We start from the raw sequence: 26,290 nt of genomic DNA, 5'->3' as shown, positions 1-26,290 counted from the left end.
AATACCTGCCTTTAGGAAATGGATGTAGTATGTACGAGTGTGTACCCCAGAGAAACAGTGGTGCTTGACAGTACAACAAAAAAGTATTTTCAGTCTTGCTCTCAAAGACAACCCAAGCGATCTGTTCCAGCTGAATTTTTGGGTGGGATGCCTTTGTAGACGGAAAGCTGGAAGATCAAGTTTGTAAAATGAATTAAAGCCTTAAAAGACTGGGGTGGGAGAGAGAAGCACGGAGACCTCTTAATGGAAAAGCCAAACAGCCTCTAACTATAATTGGAGCTGCTGCAGTAACCACTATAAAATTCTTATGAACTTGGGTGGAGACAATAATTACAACACAGGAAGAATGAGATGCAACGGGGTGTCCAGCCTCTGCAGCAGAGTGGTAATATAAAGAAATTATGCTGTTTGAGTGTTAAAACTGAATGCTTATTGTTAAAAGCTTATTAAGACTTGAAAAGCATATGCACCATTTATTCAAATCTACGTGCCACAGTGGAGTTATTTTTTCCTCAAAGATGAGTCTGATGTAAATCTCTGACACACCTGATGCTCAGCATTAACTCGCTACCCGAAAAAATGTTTCTTCTTTCAAGCTGTGGCCTCCTACAAATCAGTTTTTTTTTTTCTCTACAGTACCATTATGCTTTAAAATAAAATGATTGTCTATATGGGAGCTTGGGATATCTGAGAATAAGTGTTCAGAAATGACTGAGTCTCCATGAAATGCATCCAGCTCTAGGGTGGAACAAGAAAAAGTGCTTTCAGCAGAATGCTGTGTCACTGCTGAATAGTGCAGGGAAATAGAGAAAGAGCAACATGAACATAAAATGGAAGGGAGAGTTCAAAATGAAATGACTCAAATGCAAAGCTACCACCTTCTTATAGAAAGTGCCTTGGGATGCCTAAACCTAATAATAGTTCTTAACCCAGCTATAAGACTTTATAATTTAAAATCATTAATAAGCATTTTGAGGTAGAAATTATCACTCACACTTTATAGGTGATGAGACAAGGCTCAGATCCACAAAAGGATTTAGCTACCTAAAGGAGATTCAGGTTCAGTTTAAAGGATTAAGTGTAAAATTACAACCCTCAACCCACCCTCTCAGGTGCTGCTGAGCAGCAGAAACCTTTGACATCTTCAGGTGCCCCAGCTCCGTCGAAGCCGGGAGCTCCGCTCCTGGGAAGGAGGAGCTCAGCAGGGTGACCCGCAGGCTTGGTGCAACCTGACGGTGTCTCCTGGGTAATCTGGTGCAGGAGCACCACATACGGTGCCCTCCTCCTCTGCGCTTGTTCTGAAGGTCCTTAGGCAGAGAGGAGGCACCAGCCATGAACACAGGCGCCCTGCTCGCGGGGCTGGCAGGCTGCATGTTTGGGGAGTGGGGTGCTTCTCCCTCATCCCTTTTCCTAAGGCTGCTTCTGTGTTTGAACCCGTGATTTCTTCATACCTCAAAGCCCTGTTCTCATCCTTTCCCTAATCGTGAGTCACGAAGAACTCTGAGCAATGGGTGTTGGGTTTTTGGTGGATCCGGCTCTGAAGCTCCTCGCTCATGTCGTTCCTTGAGCATAGGAAACGCTCTTGAAGGCCTCCTTTTGTTGAAGCCTCTCTCCTCATTTTGTGTGCTGGCTTTTACCTGGTTTAGCCCCGCTTGGCTACCTGTCCAGATGGATGCTCACATGCCTTAGTGTTTTGGTAACTGGGAACAAACATGGTCCTTGCCCTGCACAGCAAAGACAAGGATGACCTCTCGGCACAGCTCCAGATAGAGGCTCCTGGTACGGGGAACAAGAAGGTGTGGGGCCACAGGCTCCCTAAAGGAGCGATGGGCTGCTCTGAATACAGCAGGCAAGGAGCACTTGTGCCATTTCAGCAACTTCCCCCTTCAGACACTTCCACCTACAGAGACCGAGAGCATGGCAGTGACTCGTCACTTCTTCAGCAGCCAGCCAAGTGTGGGACCATGTGCAGGGACTGCTTATTCCGGGTGCATGTTCCTCGAGGAAGGACTCCTATGCTGTCATTACGCTAATGCAAAGTGCATTGATTTCGGGGCCTGAAAGAGGTCTAGGGTCACTTGATGGATGCCCATGCAGTCACTGATGGGGGAGATAATGCTGCCGTTACGGGCTTGGCACTTGCTGAGTCCCACCAGGGACGACTTCCAAACGCAAAGCAACCCCTACATCCTCAAATACGGCCATGGCTTTGCTAGTGCTGTGGCACACAAAGCCTAGCCTGTGGAAACTTTGTGGCCTCGCCAAAGTGTTCCCTTCAGTTCCTCCCTAAACTTCAGGGAACTGATGTGCATAAGCTCTGCTCCAGGCACCGCCCCGCTAAAGAGCTCTCATGGCATCCAGCCTTCAAAACAGCTGCTTCCCTCCTCCTCCTGCAGTCTCCCAAACCTCCACCCTCGCCACCGCAGCGAGTCTGCTGCCTGCCAGCACAGGACGAGCGATAACTCCCCAGCCTCGGAGGGGAAAAATAGGCAAGGGTGGAAGGGATAAAAGACAGTTCCCAGCAGCACGCTTGAGGAAAAACCCGTCTCCTCTTACAAGGGCAAGGCCACGAACCTCAACCCAGGCGTGACCTGTGGGCAGTGCTGCAGCGAAGCCGGTGCCTGGCCCGGGCCTCTCAGCGGCTGCGCTGAGGGCGAGCGGCTCCTGCCGCCACAGGGAAGAGGAGCACCCGGAGGGGAAGGGGGACGGCAGGCAAGGACGGACACAGCACACAGAGGAAGGGAATAAACACTGTTTGAGGAGGCTGAGAGACTTGTGTTAAAACAGTATGTGGAAAAAACGGGGAAGAAGAAGTAGGCTGGGAGCAAAGAGGTGAGGAATCGCACAGTATTAAGGTGAAAGAAAGGAACGGACTTCTTTTTTTTACTGTTGCTAAAAGACTTTCAGCAGGGAATGGAGACTGATTCACACTAATGCAGGTTTATGCACATGACTGTGCTGGAAAAGATTCCCCTAACAGCAACTGCGAGGCACTGACCTGCAGTATCCTCCCTTCTGCTGCGGCTGAGTGAGCCGACAAGAGCTGCTGCTCATCCGCGCTCGTCTGCGGGCTGCTCGGGAGCCAGCTCGGGAGCTCGGCTCCTCATTAATCTCTCCCAATGATTTTACTTTGATTGCAAATCAGCACTTCTCACTGAGTCTGTAATACCGGTATGAACACACGCGCACGCACGCAAATAAAAATATGCTGCTCGAGCAGCCCTCTGAAAGAGGACACACTAAAATAAAAAGCACAACTAAATAAAAACAAAGCAAAAAAAATGCTGAAAGGCAAACGGATTACTTGAAACTATGTAACCTCTTCATCTAGCGCAGTACTTTGTTTTCTCTCAACTTTATCCTGGTAAGCCCAGCTCCTTTTATCATCATAAAAAATAAGAAAATGCTCAGAAGATAGCGGCTGTCTCATCCTCAGCGATATCCCAAGTTTAAAAAAAAAGTACAAGCACAGCTCTGCGCAACCAAAAAATAGATTTATTGTTATTGGAATGAGGGCAGTGGTTCAGCACTTGGCATGATCACTGTTTACAACAGTAATGCTCCCGGAGACAGGAAGTTCTAAAAATCACTCTGCCATTATTTTTCTCCTGTTGACGCTTTCTGATTGAGAGTTCTTTTGCCCAGACCAAATTTTAAGCAACCCAACAGAGTGTTTGTGAGCTGGCAAAGGGAGCCACCCTCATGCTCGGCCTCACCGACCACATGATGTTTTCGATTCAAATATCCTCACTGCCTGCACCATATACTTTCTCACACAATCAGCAATTCATACCAGAATGACTGCACGTATCAAGTGTGTACTGAAGACAACTTGGACTGTGCTGTCCTAATAAGAAAGTCTCCTCTGCTTCCCCTCCTCCAGCCGAAGCGTCTCTGCCAGAGGCTCACACGGAGACAGAAGCGTCGTTTAAAGGCCTTCGTGTGCTCATCAATCTCGTGACAACCCGCGCCACTTGACCTGGAATACGCGTCGGATCATCGGCACCACAGCAAGGAACTGTCGGCTTGGATTCCTCCTTGGCTGCTTGGTTTAACAGAGTGATCTTAATGAAATGGATGATGGGAGGAAGCAACCCTAACTCACTTAAAAACAAAGTTACGGTGGCCAGCCTCTCTCTCTCAGAGCAAACCAGCGCTAGGGCAGGAGTAGGGGCTGACACGAAGCTGCCGCTGGTTTTGTCACCAACCTGCCCGGTTGACCCTCCTCTGGCACGTCCTGCCACTGCTGTTTGTCCACTGCGCACACAAACAAGCAGTTCTTTCTACGCTACACCACTGGGTACTACACTGATTCTTGCCCTTCTTCTGATTTCAGACCCATCTGGAAAACCTGGCTATTCGTTGTTTAATTATCCAACAGGGGGTCCCCTGAAGCATTCCACTAGGAATTCCATTTGGATCGGGACGGAGGCGGTTGTTTAGCACGGGTTTTACGATTTGGTTGCATAGCGTTCTCCACTGCTTTGTACATAGTTTTATGATTTTGAATGTGTTTAAATAAAAACAAAACAAATCTTAACAGAGTGCTTAAATAATGCAACCACAAACCGAAGCCACACAGAAAAAGCAATGTTCTGACATCAGAAAACCAATAAAACTAATTGGACTTAGAATATAGGCCAATAATTTCTTGTGTTTTGAGTATTTCTGAGATTCCAGCTTAAACTGTTTTTCCTTCTCCCAAACTATAAGAAGAAGGAAGAGTTCTGAGTGCAGAAACTTCTAACTATGCTGGGTAATATCTCTTCAGCGTTCTCCTACCAGGTACTCCTGCGAAACAAGAGCATTCCTTTGGCTCTAGAGCAACCCAAAACTATTGGGAAATTTATCCACGAGTCTAATCCTGATAACTGGTATGTATGCATTGCTAGGCCTTTCCAAAACGCAGTTTTTTAAAAAGACCTTGCTGGAAAGCTATAGCTGCAGCATAAAGCTACAGATAGAGATTTCAATTTTAGACCGAGATCGTCTGTAATATGTCAAGACATTTCCACATTAGCTGCTGTTATGAAAACCTATTAACAATGACTTTCATTTGGAAACGTGTTTCTTTTTTGGATTTTTAAAAAAATGTTTAATTCTACAATGAAGATAGTTATTGGGATTAATGATTCCATGAGGAAAATATGTAATGATTCCCAAGCCATGAAGCTTTCCCTCTCCAAAATAACTATTTATGTTTAATTTTATCCAATGAACTTCTATAGTGTCAGTCCTTTCGCATCAGATTGATTTCATCACAGTAACCTAAACTGGTTCACTATACATAAAGAAAACAGAGTACTCTGCATTAGTAGCATTTCTAAGTCTGAAATGTTTATGAATGGAGGGAGAAAAACAAAAGATTTTTTTTTAATCAGGTAATCAAGCAAGCAGGGCTGAGAATAGCTCAAGTTTTAAGCTACATTTTTCTTTCAGAAATTACTTACTTGGGCTTACAAGCCAGACGGGCAGGTTTTCCCAGTAGCATTCTCAAACTAGGGTGAGGAATAGTAATTCTGGACCCCAGCCAATTCCATGCCAATGTAAATCTGTTTTGTTCAGGAAAGCGAGCCAAATTGCCTTTATACAACATCTCGCCGTTTTGGGAGACCTGTGATACTCTCAGCCCCCATTCTTGGTGTCAAGAAAATAAAAGCGCTCTTTCAAATTCTGAACTGCAGGCGCAGCCAGAGCGACACAGTCCAAGCACTTGCTATTAAATATGAAGCGAACACTGAGATGTAGTTCAGTTCTTTGATTACGCTTACGTATCTCGGTGTTTCAGCATACGTGTGTATGTCTTGATAACCAACACATGAGCAGATCTCTGAATAGGGTGAACTGGGATAACTCGTGCGGAGAGCGGAGAACCACTACAGAGGAAATGCGGACAACAGCCCCACACAAGAGCATCTGAAACAACTCGCAGGTTTCACTGTCGTGGCAGGTCACATTCGAAGCACACAGAGAAAATTAAAACTATCTGTAAAAATGTCAAGAATTATAATATTCTGCTCTTTTAAAAGAGAGAAATGGTTTGCAAACAATTCTGTGAGACTTTTAACGGGAATTTTTATGCCTAAGTGAAAACTGACAGATAATAGAAGAAAGTTAAGCATGAACCAGATATGTTAGCATGGGTTCAGACCATTTCTTTTTTTCCACTAGTGATTTTAAGTCCCTCAAGGTACACAAATAGTGTCCACTATGACTGTGACTGATGTGAACCCTCAGTCACTGCTCTCAGAATCCTGCTGGTATCGCATTATCACTGGTGGCAACTGGACTTACTCAAACTCAAATATTACACAGCAAACAAAGTTTCGGTTAATTTTCCTCTAGCGAAGTATCAAAGGAAGCAATGCCCTTTGATTCAGCTACCTTACGCTTTAGGCTTTATACAAATTCAGCAGAACAGCACCTCAGAAACCTTGTACCAAATGCAAACAATCCACACCTTTGGAAAACAACTCCTTGTTAGAGGAGTAAACAAAAGCATACATTAGTCACTCACGCCGAAGATGGGCAACCAATGGCCTTTATGAAATGTAACCTCGCAGACTGACTAATAGCATGCAGGGTTCCCACACCGCTGTGTTGCTTAAATGGTCACAAAAAGCTGAGTATCGCACAACGCGCACATATGCACACTCATACAGGCTATCAGCAGCGGAGCAACGGGCTGCATGACGCACCCGACAAAGCTTTTCTTCATGAACAGCGACTGCTCTCTCTCAGCCACTGAATTTTGACCTTGAAAATCGCGCAGTTCACTGTTATGATTTCTAGCTTCATGGCCAGGAACTGAACGACAGGTTTGTTTTTATTAGCTTCTCAGCCACTTTGCCAGCTATTCATTTGAATCTTCTAAACAGTCATCTCTGAATCATAATGCAAATTCCATTTACTGAAAAGGTGGAACCTTTAATATAACAAATGAACATGTTTAATGACTGATACTTTTAGACATTACAGCATCTCTCATGTTTTCAGTAAATGGATATAATTTTCTCTGCATTACCCTATTATTATTCTTTGCTGGCATTATGAAGCTACATTCTCAGCTGCGGGTGTTTTCCACCAAGAGCATTTTGAAGAGAGCCCAAACAACAAGATTTAAAAGATGTATCCCTCTGCATCCTAAGCTAAAAATGCTTCAGGATACTGAGGGATTGGATGGGTATCTTATATGTAAAATGATTTTATTGCTTGCATCTTGGTTTCAGCGGGGCCATGTTCTTCCTTTACAACTGCAGACTGTACTTATATTAGAAGAACAGCTCCAAAAGCATTTCACTTCAAAAGCAAGGAAAAGCGACCACATATATTCAGGGTAAAACTTCCTCAGCCTGAAGCCTGACCCTCCTGCCATTTGAAAGGGCAGATTTGGAGAGGGAGAGTGGAAGTGGGTTGACTGTGCAGCTCTCCTGCAGCTCAGCCATGGCTGTGCGTGGGCTGTGTCTGCGGAGACACACGGGCAAGCGCATCAGGAGAGGGCCAGGACACCCAACGGGCGCCCACGCGGCCGGGGGGCACAAGGGGAAACGATGAGGAAAGTCCCCAGCCCCAGGGTGTTCAGTCAGTTCTGAGAGACAGCAGCACATAAATTGTAACACAGGTGTAGTAAAAAAAGAACCTATTTAAGTGCAGTAGATGATAACTATCGTTTTGATTTGTGAGTGGTACAACACTGCATTGTCCTTAAGTAACAATGTTGTACTCGGAAAAACGAAATGTTATGTTCCGATTTTATTTGATGATATGAACTAAACAAAAGAAAAATACATAAGCAAACTTCATATGAAGTCACACGGAAGATGCGACACTTTTCATGTCTGACCTTAAAATGGAAAGGCAGCTGGAAAGGCTTTCTATAAGCCACAGTTGACCACCTTGTCTTCTGTAGGTTTGATCTAACAACTCTGACCTGTGCAAAGTGACTCCACTTGCCAGAGTAAGGACAGTCAAGTAAGAGAAGTGCTGAAAATAATATTGTAATAGAAAAGCAGATATGATTGCTTGGCCTTTCGGGTTTTAAGATGATGGGATTCAGCCAAGGACTGAAGTTACTATGGGTCCTGCCGTTGATTTTACAGGTTTTTGGGTCAAGGTAAGTAAGCAGTTCATCTGCACTGTACACGAGAGCTACTGTTTGTGGTTTTCTGGCAGCATTTGTGCATAGCTGCACTCTAGGTTTTGTCTCTTTTTTGTTGCTTACACTAATAAAGCCTTTTCACTTGTCCTAATAATTAATAGTTATTAGAGATACAGAGAGACAGATATTAAGCTGATCTATTCTACTCTATTCTGTACAGCCTACAGTAGTACATTAAACAACATGCCTGTTGTTGTACATCTAGCTGAGAGAAAGAAGGTCAGAAAAAGTGCCCTGCACTTCCAGTGGGTTGTGATGAAGTCTGGAAGTTCCTAGACCTTCTGGAGATTGTTTGCAATTTTAGGTTGACTCATTTTGTTACAGAGATTGTATTTTCAGGAGAGTGGCATTGCCCTGCAAGCCCTGTGATGGTCACGATTTGTTCTTTATACAAGCCGAGAACTCATATTTCAAATCGAATAGAAGAAGAAAATATATCACTTAAACTTAAATGTGCTGTTCTAAAGCTGCAGAGTGCAGCTTCTCTGACTTCTGGAGTCACAGTGAGGCTTATTGTCTTTGTGAATGCTTTTAAAATGAGATCCTACCATTTAAAAATTGAAGTAACACAGACAACAGGCTAGGAAAACAAAACAAAACAAACAAACAAAACAAACCCCCAAACAACAAAAAAGCACATAGCAGGCTCTCTACCTTTGGAATTGACAGATTTTTGAGCATTCTCTGCTGCAGAAAACTTGATATAGTCTGCGTTCAAATTCTGCATTACTAAAACTTTGCATTACCAGTAAATATGACAGGCTGTAGTTGTGAACAAACACCTACCTCTTCCACTTCTACCCACAAATCTGAGGTCATTGAACCTGGCGACTTGGTTTTTCATGGCAGCCGTTGCATTTCTGAGCTCTGCAGAGTAGTTTTCATCGTTCCCAGCCATTACTGTCACCAGCGTCCCGTCGGGCACATCTCCTAAGGCCACCACCTAAGAAATCAAAGAGCAGAATCCTCAGCTTCCTTACGTGACATTTATTTTCGGGATGCAGAACAGCAACAAGTGACACGATAAAATAAGAAAGAGCAGCAACAACAAAAACATGCATAGACTAAAAAGCTATTTAGTGAAAACAGGAAGCTTTTCCATTACCAGTCTGCAGAGCTAGGGACAAATTCTTACATTCAGGTATATCTGGAATACAAAGTATAATGTGCACCTCGGCATGAAAAACACACGTAACGAGCTTTGTAATACATACTGTTGTAAGGGCCAATTAAAAAAACAAGTAAAATAAACTGATTCCACCCTCATTTTCATCAGTAACATTGCTTTTGACCTACATTGAAATCAGTACGATTTATTTGCATGAGAAAATAATGAGAAAACAAAAATAATTCGAATGTCTCATGGACACAGAGGGTTGCATTCCCTTCAGCTGCACTATTTTTCTATTTTTTTTTCATCCCACTGATCTCAAGGCAGCTGCCCAAGCATATATCTAGAATAAGCCCATGGAAAAGTAGGCCTTGACCCTATGTTTAATCATGACCCACCATATTTCTTTTTTTCCTTTAGGAGCAAGAAAGGGAAACATCGACTTATGACCTCATGCCCGACCCGATGGATGGAAACTGCAATCTGAACCAATGAAACCTGCAATAGCTCAGTCAAAGGTTTTCACCTAAACACCTGAAGGTTTGCAGTGTAGGTCCTTAGTGCCTGTACCTACCAAACAAATATTCAGGAATACAGGATTTAGGAACATAGGTTTTTTTAACTTGATGTGTTGAGAGATATGTAGATCTCTAGCTTTAATTTTTTTGACTTATATCTGCAATGTTTGCTTAAAATAGTAAGAATTCAATTTTATCTTAACTTCTTGAGTAGGACTGAAGTCAGGTCTCGGAACAATTTTGCCCTGCTGTAACTGAACGCTGCATTTGGTGCTGCTCTTGATTTACTCTGGCAAAACTAGAGCTTGAACTTGGTCCTTCGTCACGCTTTTTTAGATCCTGTTTTTGCTAAGATGTCCTCTCCAAATTAAGCCTGCAGCAGTGTCCTTCACACTACTACTACAAAAAATGACTTAAAAAATCTTGTTTTTATTTCCTCTTTTACGTATTTTAAGAGGAAGTAGTCCTGCATCATTTCATCTGAGCTACAGCTTGATATTTTTCCTTCCTCTTAGCATTTTCTAGTTTATGCTCATATAGTTATAATTGGCTTAGACTTACCACAGCCTCAGTCTCATTTCTATTAGTTTCTAATCACGCTGTTCTTTCCAAACAAGAACAGCAGCTCCTTTGCTTAATCTGTTTCTGATGCTTATTTCCCAGTCATAACTATTGCGCTGTGTCACAGAGGTCTCCATCTCAAGCATTTCGTAGTTGCTCCTTCAGTTCTCACTTCAGTGCTCTCCCATTTGTCACTTCTAACCCCTATTTTCACTTCCACATACAAACTTAAAATCTCTGTGTCAAAATTCCCTCTTTACGAATATATCTCAACTTCCTCTTCCCATTCCAGTGGCCCATGCTTTGGGTTTTTGTTGTTGTTGTTGTTGTTGTTGTTAGTGTTGTTTCTCTCTTATATGTGCCATAATGTGTTTCTGTGGTGGCCTGTTCTATACCCAGCCTTGTGCTTTTTTGAATTTCCCTGATCTGGACATAAAACAGCCCTTGCTCCAAACGTTTCAGCTACAAAGTTCTCTCCCGCCCGCATGTCGTGTAGGGAAGCACAGTGTCCCACCAGATGAGCCACTGCGACCCCGATGCACTTACCCAGCTCTTTAAAAGCTACCAGAAAACCTTAAACCAAGCACATTTTTTAAAGGGGAGGGGGGAAAATCTGGGCATTGCCCCGACCCCACCAGGATTCAAATGCTTGTATGTTGGCTTAAGGAAACATACGCTAGCCTTTCATGGGATGAAAAACCCTCATGAATTCAGGGTCAGCTGTCCATTTTTGGACAAGTATTATTTAAAACAATCGCTTTTAATTTGCACTGCAGGCAACCGCAGTGATAAGAAACATGAAGAAAATATTAGAAACAAGTATGAAAAAACTGCGCAGTACAGAAAAGAAACTAGAGTTAAAAGTCACAAACAACAGAAACAGAAATACAAATATTTACATTAGAGAAAAGACTAAACAGATAAGTTGAGACTTGCTGACTGAAGATATCTAGCACTTTGCTTTACGGTTTACCTCTTAAAAATACATCTCCAGAGAAGCGGGAAGAATATCAGAGTTGTAATGCTGCTGGGTATCTAAATTACCTGCTTCTGGGGCATCACTCAAACAAAAATGGACTTTTAAATCAAGATTCAGATTATTTCCTAACAGCGTTTGGATAATGAATATAGATGGCACCTTAATAGAGCTACCATGCATTTTTCTCTGTTTATCATAATAATTCATTATTTTAGAAAAAGAAAGTAATGAATGAAAATTGTGCTTTTGGTTTGAAATACTATTCCAATCCTTTGGATTAAGTAAAAAGGAATATTTTTATACGGAAACATGAAAAGCAAACTATCTCCTTCTTATCGGTGCAATTGATGGCAGAAAATACTTAATAAAAATCAGCTTTTTCTTTTCTTGGTCAGATGAGAATAAGACACTGGCAAGAATTTGCACCGAATTTTCTTGTTTGTGTAAGTTCTAAATTGTATGGAGAATTATACGGAGAACTGCGACTTTAACGGGCTCTTGGTAAATACCCCGTGTTTAGTGAGAAACGAATGGAATCATTTCGCAGGTGGCAAAACACCGCGGGCCTTTGTAGGTGGCAAAACACCATTTCGCAGTAGCCCACAGTGCTTGTAGGGAAGCAGGTGCCTCCTCACCTACTAGTCCAGAATAAATAAGTAAATAAATAAAAGAAGGGGGAGAAAAGGCAAAAAAAAAAAATTAAAAAAGCCGTTTTCCTGCAATTTCGCAAGGAAATATCACCCGGTGTCTGGGGGGGTGGTTCTCTCTTGGGTGTTCAGGTGCATCAGCGGAACAACCGCTGCCTCGGCCGCGTTTGGACCGGGGCGGGCGGGAGCCCCTCACCGCGGGCTCCTGGCGGCGCCCGGAGGGGACCAGGGCGGCCGGGGGGACCCAGGCGGCCGGGGGCGGCGGGCGCCGCGCGGGGAACGCTGCGGCCACCAGGCGACACGCGGGGACACGTGCGCGCGAACGAGAAGGCTGCGCAGACTTGATAAAAACTTTTCACCCTCGAGCCGCCTTCTCGGCGGTATCTCCCGAAGCGGTGGGGGAGCTAGACCGACCACCTCTTCCCTCTGGTTTGGGTTTGTTTTTGGTTTTTTTTTGCCTCCCCTCGAAAGGCACCAGGAGGACTGGGGGCTGCTCTCGGCTCCGGGCTGGTCGAGGGCTGGCGGTGCCGCCTGGGCAGCCGCCGTCCCGGGACTGCGGCGGGCTCAGCCGCGGGTAGCGCGGGTGAATATCCGCTCGGAAGCGGCAGGAAATAATAGTAATAATAATAGCAATAGTAATAATAATAAAGCAGGGGATTCGGGAAGTTATCGATAGGGAAAGAAAATAAAGGAAAACATGCGAGTGGGGATGGATCTGACAGGAGGCAGCGGGCTAGGAGGGCAGCGCGAAGCCGGGCACGTCGGGGCCGGCTTTCCCCGGGCCGGCCGGGGCCACAGGCGGGCTTCGGACACGCTGTAAAGAGAGAGAAAGAGGGAGAGCGGGACGGGGGCGAGAGCGGGGAGGCCGCGAGGCGCCGCGCACCTACCTTGAAGGCGATGGGCAGCGTCTTGTTGCAGCGCCAGTGCGTGGGCAGCACGGAGCAGAGGAAGTTGGGGCTGTCGGTGCGCACCAGCTCGCCGGGGTGGTCGGCCAGCACCTCCACCATGCTGCGGTCGGCGGCGCGCAGCTTGGCGGCCAGGGCGCCGCCGTGCTCGGCGCCGGGCAGCGGCAGCGTCTCGCTCATCTTGGCGGGGCTCAGCGCGGCGGAGGGCGGCGTGAAGCGGCGGCTCGTGCCCGCATCTACGGGGATACGCATCACAACGGGGCCCGGGGGCGCGCGGGCGGCGCATACGCGGGGGCTCCTGCCTGGCCGGGCCCCCGGGCTGCGCTCGGCTGCGGGGCTGGTCCGCGCGGAGCCCGCCGACACCGCGGCTTCCTGGGGCCGGGTTAATCCAGGGCTCGGGGCAGTCTTCCGGGCGGCCTTTCACCGCGGCATCTCTAGGCTTTGGGTTACCCGAGGGAAGAGGGAAATAGAATAATAATAATAATAAAGCGCGCGCGCACACACACACACGCACACACAAGAAAGGCTCCTTGCGAACTCCGCGGCACGGTTTTAAGCAAGTCAGGCACGCGGCGCGCTCAGGGGCGCATGCGAAAAGCCCGGGCTTCCCGCAGAGGCGGCTTCCTAGCAGCTTCCTTCCAGCCGGTTTCGCCAAAGTCCCTCAAAGTAGGCGAAATGCACCAGCGTCTACCGCCGTAGGCAAAAAGAAAAAAAAAAAAAAAGAAAACAGTTAAAAAAAAAGGAAAAAAAAAAAAAGAAAAAAAAAAGAAACCGCTCTTAAAAGACGGTCAAATTCGGGCTCTTCCAAGAAGGCGATGCGTGCGCTAGATTTTCTGACCAAAGGTCAGCCGGCTACAGCTATATATATATGTCCGTGCACACACGCGCACACACAGATATATACTGTGCTTCATAAAATATTTACAGTATAATCTATAGAGAATTTAAACACAACAGGAATCCATTAATGTTCTCTGAAAGATTTTTTTTCCTTTAAAGCAGCCTGGAAAGTCAGCTTCAGTAGTTTGGTGTGCGTTGCGCTAAGAGCACTCATGTCACGACCCTTTTTTTTTTTTTTCGACAGTCCTCGCGTACACACGCACCCCAAAGCTCAGTGCATGGCATTCAAGCTTTAAAATGCTCGGTTTCCGCGCTCCTCTTTGGTATCGCGCCTTTCGCCCGCCTGCGGAAAGGTCGCCGCCGATCAGCAGCAGCTCTGAGGTCCGCGTCTGAGAACTTGGGTTTGGGGATGTTGGTTAAATTGCGGGTTCTCCCTGTGGTTTGGTGTGTGCAACAGCGCTCTCTCTCTCCCACTCACGTTCTCCTCAGCAGGCAAACCAACAGTCTGCAACAACTTCGCAACTCATTGCCAATTTCTTTTTTTTTTTTTCAGTATCTGAGGCAGTCTTCCTCTAATTCGGCCACAGGAACCGGCTGCTTAACAATATTTTAACCACAGCAGGTGGAAGGCTGCTTTCGGAAGCATGGCTTTTTTTTTTTTTTTTTTTTTTTGGTGCGTCGCCTCAAGTCAACGGGATCGGTACGGAAAAGCCGGCAAGGAGCGCCCACGCACACAGAGAAAATCAAAACCAATCAACAACGAAAAAAAAAAAAGGAAAAAAAAAAGATTTGAAAAGCGCTAGTTTTGAACGACTTGAAAACTTTCCTTCCGAAAAATAAAAAGGGAAAAAAAGGAGGGGGGGGGCAGTGGGGGAGCTGCTAGCCTGCCACCTAAAGACCGAAAGTAATTAGGCAGAAAATAAAAAGAAAAAAGAAAAAAAAATATAAAATAATAAAGTTCCCAGCCGGGGTTAGAAGTTAAAGTCTCCAGCCCAGACGAGCGCCTGAGTAAAAGCCCATTTCCACGGCGCGGCGCAGAGAGGAGGTCCCGCGTCCTGGGGCGCGCGCGGCTCCGCGCCGTGGCGCCCGGCGCTGCTCCCGCGGCTCCGCTCCGCGCTGCGCCGCTCCCCGCGCTGCGCCGCGCTGCGCTCCGAGGCGGCTGCCGGGCGGGCGGCGCTCGCCCCCGCGGCGCGGCAGTGTCATCGCGGCGGCTCCTTTGCATAGGGCGCGCGCGCGGGCCAATCAGCGGCGGCGCCGGGCGCGGCCGCGGGCCAGGGGCTCCTGGAATTGGCCCCGCCGCCGCCGCCGCCGCCGCCGCCGCCGCCGCCGCCGCCGCCGCCGCCGCCGCCGCCGCCGCCGCCGCCGCCGCCGCCGCAGCTACTGTGCGCCGGGAGCAGCGGGACCCCGCGCCGGCCGCAGCCTGCGCGGCCCGGCCTGGCCCCGGGGGCGCGGGCGGCGGAGGGGGCAGCGCGCCCGGCGGGCACCGCCCGCTTCGCTCGCAACGCTCGGGCGGCCGCGAGCCCCTTCGCCGTGTCGCGGACGGGCTGCCTCCCCCGCTGCCCGGCTGTTAACTCCCCGGCTCCGCTTTTTTCTTCTTTTTTTTTTTCCCCCCCTAAAAAACGTGGGAGCGGTTGGTGGCAAGCGCAGCTCCGCGTATCCCAAGCCGGGCGACACTGCCGCAAGCCGGCGCTGCCCCGAGCCGCGGGGGGAGGGGGGCGACCCCGCGGCCGTTGGGCTGCGGCCGTTGGCGCCCTCGCGCCGCCGCCGCTCTCCCGTTGCGGGGGCGGGCGAGCCGGGCCCGGCGGCGCCGCGGGGCCGGCAGAGGGCGCTCTCCGCCCGCCGAGCGCCGCGGCCGCCCGGGCACCTGCGGCCGCGCGGGGCAGCCCGGCGGCGGCGGCGGCGGCCGTTGGACGCGGGAGGGCAACGCGCGCTTCGCTAACGGCCGCCGCTCGCGCGGCTGCTTGTGCGCGCCCCTTGCGCTCCCTCCTCCTCCTCGCGCCACAGCGTCCCGAGGTTGGAGTTTCGCGGAGATGCCTTCTTCTACATCGAGGACCAAATTACACAGGGCCGAATGCATGTTATAAACTGCGGCTTTAAAACCATCTGGGGTATATTAGTAGCTGATAACGTTTTATAGGCGTTGTAAGAGATAAGAGGGGTTATTTTAGTGATGTACGTACATCTATGTACAGCGCCTAAAATGCACGTATAGTATTTGTGCTTCCCTCTCCCCGCCCTCCTTTTTTTTTTTTTTTTTTTTTTTTTCTTTTCTCTTTTCTCAATTCCTCCTGTTTTAGCCAAGAACTACAGAGTATTTCATATTTAAATTAAGGAATATGTTGAACAGGATTTCATTCACTACTTTTTTTTTTCCGTCTTAATCCAAATTCCTTAATATAAATACAAAATAACCTCCGTTTATTTCACAGGCAGAAAGATACAAAATGCCACAATTTAACAGAAGAAAGAATATTACACAATTACAGTTTCCTCTAACTTTTAGCGGCATTACCCGTCCTGAAATGAGGGACATTAACTAAAGGTGACATTACATCTTTTTTTCTTTTTAAACTGCATAGAAACTTTATGAAGGTGAGTTAAGGACTTAGGTAAGAGCAGGATGGATAGAAAAAATATCTCAGAAAATATCTCAGTGAGGATAACTTTATACAGATCAAGCAAGGATTTTTTTTTTACTTATTTTCAAGCAAGGCATTTTTTACTTATTAATACTAGCTGCTTTTTTATTTTTAGTTAATTAAATCTATCGTCCTCCTTATAAGTTTTTTTTTTTTTTTGCATGCAAAGAAAGGAACTGTCATAGGAATTTATTGTCCCCTTACTACATCCAGTGCAAATACTCTGGAAGGAATTAATGAATTAAGCACCTCGTAGGAATGCTAGCAAGGAGGGGGAGTAGCGAAACAACGCTGAAAATTTAAAGTTGGTACTTCTCACAGATTCACACAGAATCACAGACTGGTTGAGGGTGGAAGGGACCTCTACCTAGTCCAACCCCCCCGCTCCAGCAGGGACACCCAGAGCACGTGGCACAGGGTGGCATCCAGGCGGGTTTTGAAGATCTCCAGAGAAGGAGACTCCACAGCCTCTCTGTGCAGCCCGTTCCAGGGCTCTTGTCACCCTCGCAGTAAAGAAGTTCTTCCTCACGTGTCAAGTCGTTGTAGCTTTTCTAATGCTAAGAGTTGGACTCAGGCACTTGTCTTTTGTACAAAAATCCCTTTGAAGCAGGACTCACGATTGCTATTACCAATTCTGGTGTAGCACTCTTTACGTTCGAATTTTGACACCAATTTATTACAGCAGTAAACAAACCACAACTGAGTCTCTATCTGCCATGCCTTGCTTCTGTCGTGCAGGATTACTAGACCACAAAGCACTGAGCTTTTTTACATAATAGTTAAGCAAAAGCTTCGGAAATATGAGAGAGGGAACACCAGTTTAGGGATGAATTTTAAACAGCCGAAATTGCAAGGGGAGAGTTAATGCTTGAACTCTGTGCAAATCACCACTGCACATGCAAACGCTGCCTGGCAAAACAGGCAGAGATGGGCACTTGTTTGAAATGGTTTGAATTTGTGTGGCATCACAACACACACAAAAAAGGCAGCAGAACTTTTTTTAAAGGGGAAAATAGGCAGACCTTAACAGAACTGGCATCTATATAATGTGAACAGAAACTAAAATAACTCTCTACAGACACCCGTCTTGCCAGCACCGAGGAATGTTTGCAGCCTCACTCTCAGCAGCGCTGCCGCTGAGCGCACCGGGACTCTTTGCGGAGCGCAGTTACGCACTTGCTTCATTGTTTGGAGCATGTGGCTTAACGTGCCATTATTCACTGGGTCAGCCCCTACCTCTCATGGCTGAGTTCATTTCATATACACATTAAGGCCCTCTTAAAGATGCTCGCAATCGTGTGAGCACACCTTGCTTCTGCTAGCGATGAATCAGTAGGTTAATGCTTGTGAATCAAATCTGTAGGATCAGGCTTTTACATTGCCCCTGCAAGTACTGATTGCATGGCCATTACCGTCAGGAGCAATCCTGATGACCTGCCTAAAAAACAACTACTGTCATGTGTGAAATACCAAAATTTCTCTTGTGTTGCTACAATAATGAAACACTGCACAGGGAAGAGTAGCATCCTGTAACTATGCAGGGAAGACCCTCCTTGCTCTCCACAGTGGTCTCACACACCATGAAATATGAATATTTCATCCCAGCATATAAAGGACTTGAGCTTTGTGATGATCAGTATAATGAACGCAGGGGAAATTGGGCTCAATGGGTCAGCTCTACGCAGGTGCACAGTGCGTAACTTCCATGGATTTCAGGAAGGAGGAAGCGCCTCGGCCCCTCCAGGGATCCTCTCTCTGAGCTGGCAGCGGATGCCTGGCTACCTGCGCTGCCACTCAGCGTACACGAAGCAGAAGGGTTCTGGGGAAGGATGAAATTACACGTATTCATGCAGTGACTGTAGTCCAGTCATCTAATTAGTTTGTGACCCATGTTCACCCATGAAAAAGCTCCCCAGGACTCTTCATGCTTTTTTAGGATATCCAGGTAATACCAGTGGTCAAGAGCCTGCCTTATTCTTCCGGGGCACAAGTTGTGAGCCTTTTTCATTGCAAATTTGGAGTAGCCAAGTCCCGGCCGGGCTCATTGCTGGCACACAGCCACTGCGGGTGCGTGTCAGCAGGCAGGCGTGCGGCGTGCGATTGCTGCTAGCGCCCAGACCCAAGGGCTGCAGCACAGCCAGGGGGTGTCCTCTCTCCCGAGCCGGCTTCATGAGAAGCACCCTCGTTTGGCCCCAGAAACACCCCCGGGAATACTGCCGACCAGGCAGTTTTACTCCTTGATCTTATACGGCTGTTGATAAATCTGTGAGTAGGAGTGGGAAACTGTGTTAAAGTTTCCAATGCAACAGGTCCTCTCGGTGGTTTGCCTTGTGTATGCGCCGCATACCTGCGGACTAGACGTGAGAAATGCACTGCTTTGCAGCGGGACGCAACCCACTCTGCCTTCCCCCAAGTGAAAGCCGGTTGCTGGCTGAAATGCAGCCAGATAAACAGAGAGAGGCTTTTCTGAGGGGCAGAAGCAGGGTGGGGGCACGTCTAGAGCCGAGGGAACAACCAACCTCATTTTCCCAGCACTCCAGTCCTAGAGAGAGCAATGAGTTTAGTCCTGGCCACGATGTTATTGGCTATATATCAGTGGGTGAGAGAGATTACAGAGAAGGGCAACTGCAGTGATTAAAGGTCTGGAAGGAACTACCTATAAGGAAAGATTAAAGGAATTAAATACATACATATAATTTGGGCAAAAGGGAAGCCAAGGGGACAGCATGACTGCGGTTTACAAGTACATGAAAGACAACTATAAAGAGGAAGGGGAGGAACTGTTTTCATTAGCTAAAAATGATAAGACAAGAAATAACAGATGCCAACTGAAGTAAAACGAGTTCAGCTTTAAGAGCAGGGGCAACGTTGATTGTAAGATCAAATAGGTAGGAGAATACGCTCCCAGGGAAGCTGCAGAATCAACATCGCTTGAACTTTTCAAGTCAGAGCTTGACAAGCACCTTGAAGGGGAAAGTTTAAGAAATAGTAGAAGTGAAGCCAAAAAGCACGGGATGTACTGCGTGACCTAGAAGCCCAAATGATTTTGCGGCCATTCTGGAGAGCTTTTAAAAACAAACACATACAAATACTCAAAGCTCTTGGATGATTTCTTTCTCTGCACAGTTCAAAATTAAAAGGAGGTGGGGGAAAAGGCTAAGTGTGGAAAATTAGTCATTTAATATGATTCCACTGTGGCTAATCCCTACAGGAGAAGTCAATTACCTGAAATACTTGGGAGTATGGGGTGGAGAGGGGAATGGAAATTGTTGAAAAGCTGCCATCTGGTATAAGTACTTGCTGGTTTGGAGACTTAAAAAATACACATTGTGTGCGATTATAGTATGCTCATTACATGCCTAGATTAATGCAGATAACATCACCCACACCTAGTATTTTCTGTGGCATTTTATATACGCGCGTTCAAATCGTAACAACCTCCAGCACTAATTGTAATATTTGGACTTTTGATCTTCTGCTCTAGTAGGAGCACTGCAGACGGCTAGTACCAGAAAATGGGGAGGGGGTAAGAATCCAGCTCCCTTTTGTTCCAGCACATTCAAAGGGACCTTTAAATCTAACCCCCTGGCTGTCAGGGGATGGCTCTGGCATACAGAGGATTCTGCAAATGGCACAGAATTAATATAATTATTTAATTCCTTCCTTCAGCAATTGTGTGGGCATGGATGTGCCAGGGGAGAAGATATTGTGGCTGTATTACAGCTCAGCTGTCAGAACGGCCCTGAGCGCTCCAGACACCCTGTTTTATGCTGGAAAAGCCCTTATGGTTTCTTGGTTTATGCTAGAAGCTGTATGCCTTTGCTGTGCTTTGCTTGTGACCTGAGAAGCTCTGGAGCATCATGTGCGGGCTCCCCACTGACAGCCCGGACTCTGCCAGTAAAGATGTCAATTACAGGGAAGTTGTATGATATAAATATCATATTCCAGTAAAAATACCTGGGTTATCAAAACTTTGTACAATTGAACTTGGCCCAATTGAAATTTGAAACTTTGGCATTAAGATAAAGAAAAGCTTTTATACCCCCAAAGGGCCGTCCGTGATCCCGCTGACTTTAGCCCAGCTTGGGTCGTTCCCCTCAGCAAGATGTGGAGATGCAGTGAAGGGCTGCGCGTTGTGATCCTAGTGAAAAGGAGCTTGTGACACTTTAAAGGAGAGGAAGAACAGTGGTTTCCAAAGGAGGACCCAAGTTCCCAAGCTTACCATAAGGAAAGTTGTATTGTTGCAACACTTTGACTTCGGAGTGGAGTTAAAAACTAGGAAAAATAAGGATGCTAAATGTCTGTATTTTCTCCTTTCTGTATTTCTTTCACTATGTAGAATCTGTGACAGACCAGAATGATGAAGCAGGTGGTCACCAAGAAAACAGCAAGGGTATTCCCAGTATTACACTTGCGATGCTGGTGACCATAGATGACACTGTTAATTAAGGTGTTTGGGGAAGGAACGGCTTCCCTTCTCCTCCTGCCTCTCTCTCTGCCTCTCTCTCCATCTCTCCCATTTCCCCGTTGGCTCCTAGAGCCAGTCAGGGATGACAGGGGAAACGCTGGTAACTTCTTCTTTCCTTGTCCACATGGGAGGGCTCCACACAGTGAGTTTGTGCAACATTTCCTTCCCAGTGGTTACCCAGTGAATAAGGACTGGAATCTCCTTCCCAGGGAGATCACAGAGGGGCTTTACTGAGAGGCTATTGCAGCTTGAACTTCAGTTATAATTTGACTGGTTGAGAGAGCAGCTGCCTTTCAGTCTTTAATTTATGTTGCTCCCTTAAAGATGGCAGCACGTGGTGTGAAACAGAAGCAGCTTCCTTTCATGTGTTTGCAGCCCTCCAGAAAACACGAGTAATAACCTTGACATGTGAGCCTTAGCACTAATTACACTTAAACGGATGACAGAGGGATGTTCAGTGGGACAGACATTGCCACGTGGGGCAGAGAGCGCCCTCTTACCCCACAACTAGTAGGAAACTATTTCCAGCGTGAATCTCAGTGTGACTGGGAGCAGTAAATCTGAGGCATCTCATTTACGAACCAGAAACGGAGAAACTGGATCACAAAGTGTTACTTTTTTCTAGGTTTCTAGATCCAGGGGATAGGGCCTGGTCTCAGCTGTATGTGCCCTTGGCCAGCCCACATCAGTAAATACGAAGTATGCCCCTGGCCAGCAAATTTCTGATTTATTCCTCCTAGTCTGTGCGATGAACACACAACACCGCCTTTGTGCAGAGTAGGGTTTTGCTGCTGAGCTGTTTGGGGATCATGCCTGGGACTTTCACCACAACAACACTCGACTGAATTGGGGATGGAGGAAGAAAAAACCCAACTGCGAAGCAAAGGTGCTCTTAACCACGCTCAACACCACTAATGCATTCTCCCAGCCACAGATGAAGCCACAAGTTAATCTCGTAAATTGTTTCTTCTCCGCTTAACAATCCACCTGCGACTGTCTCCCCGGCTGCTCGGCAGGTCTGAGCGTGGCTGTGCTGGTCTCAGGCCCTTATCAAAACCCGCTCACCTAGGAGGGAGCAGCCTCACTCTATCGGCCATCTGATTAACTGGAAAACATACAGGCTACTACTTAGGAAAGTCTCCGGAAGACACGTTTTCAGATGCTTCAGATACAGACCTTTAAAGAGCGTGAATAAGAAGAGAAAATACACGGATAATTCTGGACAGCTTCCAACAGTCTGATTAATAAGACAAATTCCAGCTAAAAAGTACTGTAATTCCAGGGTAGCACCAGCATTTGCCATCTGCATACATGCAAGCTTCCGCTTCACCCAGTAAAATTTGCTTGCTGTCTTAGCCTGAGCATTTACCTAGGGGGCAAAACTGGAGAAGAGTATGATTTGTAAAATTATAAATGTTCTTAACATTTGATAATAAGAATTTACCAGAAAAATATGGCATGAGTGTGTGTACTGAAAGACTTCTCCGTGTTACAGGTGTTTCAATTGCAATTGCACGTGACACGAATTGGCTCACAAACGTGGGCTGATGTGATACATCAGGCCCACAGATAGTCCTGACGCTCTACTGGTCTAGAGCAGTCTAAAGCAACATCTGTGCCAATCAGTGGTGCCTATTTATACGAGATTAAACTCTGTCTTGGAATTGTTCTGTGTATGTTTTTACTGGGATCCCGTGGGCATTGTAAATGACAAGCACAGCTAGATATATTGCCCTTAAATCCTACATGGTTAATTCCACAGTGGCGCAGATAGAGGACGCAGAAGATCTGCAGGCTGGACTCCGCACTCCTCTCAGATGGATGCTCCTGGGAGCCAGCAGCCACCAAAATACTCAGAGGCTTCATTCTTTACTCTCGGGGGCTTTATTCATGACATTCTTCACAGCATGTGGATTTTCCCTGATTTTAATTTTTGTTAGTTTAATGATAGGAATGCATTCCAAATTGTTGCATTTTTCTTTATATATTTTTTCAGTTTCACTTTTTTTCTGATTCTGCAGTCACAATTTAACTCCATCAAATTGTTTTACCTGACCTCTCCTGCAGCTTGATTATTTTAGGGTATGCTTAGGCTGATACAAACGTTTGCAGGAACCTTTGTAGTTGTCTCTGGCTAAACTGGGACTTGCCGACTCATTCGCAAGATTCTAGTTCTTAAGTTTTGCCCTCGCAATGAACAATAAAAGTATATTCTAATGACACTCAATGTACTCTCCCAGGACCCCCAAGAATAACTTAAAACTGGTCCAGATGCCCACACAGCACAATTATGGAAATGGGCTCATATTTATTTTTTAGAAAAGTGAAGAAGACCTAAAATTTTATCACTGTCACTGAATCTAGAAAAACATAGCATCTGTTTAAGTTGTGGCGATCTCTTAAGCTCTCAGTAGCCTAAATCCTTATTTATCTCTGATGTGATACTTAAGGTATGTCTGTACACCTCTGTCAGACTGCTGGGACCACACCAGCTCCCGCTAGCCAAAAACTAGCCTGTTTCTGATGGTGACCAAATACTATGCCAAGATGTAATTCTGTGTAGGCACCTTCTATAGGACCTAGACATTTTGTGGCATCTGGGCTCAAGGGACAAAATGACTGTCGGTCACTTTGCTGAAGAGGCAACAGCTCTTGGACAAAGAGATGGACAAGGAACTTCTTGAGCTCGTCAGGTGATTCTGCATTAATATATTTAAATGAAAGCAAATGGCCAGGATCCTGCAGCTGGGGCAGTGAAGTAGGAAACCCTTTTAGTTTTGAGGTTGCTGTTGAACTCCAGATTAAGAGTAACTGGATGTGGACTTGTGCTTGACAGGGAAAGGAAAAACAGTCCCTCTTTAATCACGGAGACCTCCCCTCCGGCAGCCACTAGAGCAGACACCCTGGCAGAGGCACCTCTGCAGGGTGGGAGCACGGGGTGCTCCAGCAGGACCTGCAGCCTGTGTGGACATAGGAGCAGGTCTGCAGGGACCACCTGCACAAGCAAAGCCAGGAAAGCCCCGGGCTGCCCTGCTGCAGCGCAGCGTCGCGGCTGGGGGCTTCACGCGTGACACTGAAGCAGCAAGTGTGGGAAAGCTTGTGTAGGTCTGCTGCTGGTTCAGGGAAAAGGTAAGATTTCCAGGACTGTCAGTCTGGCATCCTTCATGAACAGTAATTGGGCTTAAAATACATGTAAATAATTGCAACAAAAGTGTTACTTTGTTTTAATGGAAATCATCGCTACTCCTCTTGGGTGGTTTTTTTTCTTAAGCATTTTTAATTTACCAGGTATGTCATCTACTGCTTTTGATCTCAACCACAGATCTCCCCCAGGTCATAATAAGGTGCAACTCCGTATCAAAGCCTCCACTCTCGCATCTGTCCAAGATGAGATCTGTGCACGAGTGAAGGAGCAGACTGTGGTCTGGGGAGAGGGAAGGAGAAGCTGAAATAACCCCAGCGAGGTGCCGAGAGCGCTGCAGCAGCCACGCGGCAGGGCAGGCAGGGCTCAAAGAGGACTCAGGGCTTAGCAAAACTCAGGAAAACTTAAGAGCATAAAATACTTTTCCATGGCAGCAAGTCATAATGAAAGGCTTTGTAAAACTCAACCACAAAATCAACTGCCTGTCTTTTAAAAGGAAATTTGCTATAGAGCGAGCAAAGTTTAGCAAGATCAGCAAAAGACTGTATCCCTTTACTGCTTTTCATTTACAGATGTTCTACATGACACCAGTGGCACAATGGGCTGTCTTTAAATTAGCAAGTTTATTTTAAAGTCAACCAAATATTTTAGTATATATATTTATATTAATCTGCTTTTCCTCCAGTTCATTTGCACAATAATGAAATTAGGGACTGTAAGCACTTTAGCTTTAGCCTTGTTAGGTAACAGACATATGTAGTAATACGTTCAAGCCTTTCTTAGCCAAGACAGACCATTCTTGCACGATTTTTAGATGTAAATTTTACAAACTATACAGGGCAAGAATTATCACCATTAAACCAAACCTACATAGGACGATACAAAAAAAGATAGTTGCTCATGTGCTCTGCATAAACCATCTGTCATAGCAATCATCTATAGTTCTGTTTATTTATGTTATCAAAAGGAGTTTTCTTTGATGTTCTGGGGAACAAGAATTTTGGGCATTTGTTAAAAACAGAACCAAAATGTAGCAAATGTTTCTAACTCGACCATTTCATTAGAGCTTTCTTTATATTATACAGTCATTATAACATACAGCAACCCCAGCTTAAAATGCTGCCTCCTAAATGTTTCCCACCATTCTGTAATTTGCATTTTTATTCCATGCTCTTGGATTCAGATACGCATTTCTTACATGCTATGAGAAGGATAACCACCAAGAATGCCAGTGCTTTACAGAGCAGGAAGGATTCCTCAAATATCAAGTTTTATTTTAGGCCTCGGTCATAGAACCGCGGACAGGTTAGTAGAATAATGTCTCGTTATTTTGGCTCTTTCCGAGAGGTCTCATAAATCACCCTGCTGCACGGCAGGCTTTTTCAAGTCTTTCAGTGCGTGTGAAGCTTTGCGGAAACAAACACACGAAAGCCCACAATGCTCACAGGGGGGTGGCACACGGCTTATTGTTTTACAGTCCCCGGCTGCACATTACGTCTTAATGCTCAGCTCGCAAGGCGTCAGCGTTCGGCTTTATCTAGCGCTTACATATACAGCAAAGCTATTAAACGCCACCTCCAAAAATGCTCTGCGACAGACACAGATTTTAATCGTCTCAGCTGAAAGGAAAAATACCACCCCAAATTCAACATTGAATTAGAATCAATGGAATTCAGAGTTCAAGGTGTCCAAGTGCTATAAAATCACGAATAAAATTTGCCCCATTGTCCAAGTGTAAGCAGAAACACTTCTGCAGTATGTGTTAACAGCAACTCCTGACGAAGGTACCACACAGACTGAGTAAAACACAGAGTGGCAGAGGAAAAATAAAGGAATGAAAAATAATAGAACTTCCTTTCACAATTCCTAACTTTCATTCTGGCCCTTCCTCCTTATTAGATCTTTTTTAACCAGAATGATAGCAATAATTAAAAACCTACTAAGCAACCCTTTTGCATTCAGAGATCAATTTAGTTCAATGCATATTTACCAAAAAGGCGTAACTAAGAGAGCTAGCCCCGGATTACGGAAAGGGAAACAAATGTAGCAGTACATCAAATACTAAAAAGAGGCAGAATGTCTTTCTGTCTGGAACACTGCTTGTGTGAGATGAGGATGGACGGAGGAGTCTCGTCCTCCACAGAACCACAGCAAAATGGGCCCCGGCAGAGTCTGCGCAACTCGTCAATGTGCTACTGAAGTTTGCACTATTTTATCCCAAATATTCTTGTTGTAAAAAGTTACTTTTGAAGCTCAGATGGCATTTTTTTTTCAAATGTCATTTCTAAGAGAGTATGAAACCAACAAGTATATAGGCCGAGT

At 46.1% G+C, this 26,290-nt stretch overlaps 1 protein-coding gene across 4 annotated transcripts in view; it reads right to left on the bottom strand.

Annotated features, from left to right (window-relative positions):
- RUNX1 (RUNX family transcription factor 1) overlaps positions 1-26,290 on the bottom strand; it is a 162,288-nt gene that overhangs the window by 56,355 nt on the left and 79,643 nt on the right. For all 4 annotated transcript variants that reach the window (XM_088523369.1, XM_088523384.1, XM_088523378.1 and 1 more), the window contains 2 exons: positions 12,862-13,115; positions 8,945-9,101 (listed from right to left, as the gene is read on the bottom strand). In XM_088523369.1, the coding sequence (XP_088379495.1) occupies positions 8,945-9,101; positions 12,862-13,115 (411 nt within the window). The remainder of the gene's footprint in view (positions 1-8,944; positions 9,102-12,861; positions 13,116-26,290) is intronic.

This window comes from Tinamus guttatus, unplaced genomic scaffold (assembly GCF_059628265.1).
Source record: "Tinamus guttatus ecotype Peru unplaced genomic scaffold, ASM5962826v1 Tinamus_guttatus_pri_ptg000013l, whole genome shotgun sequence".
NCBI lineage: Eukaryota > Metazoa > Chordata > Aves > Tinamiformes > Tinamidae > Tinamus > Tinamus guttatus.
This window is presented reverse-complemented; position numbering and strand designations above follow the sequence as displayed.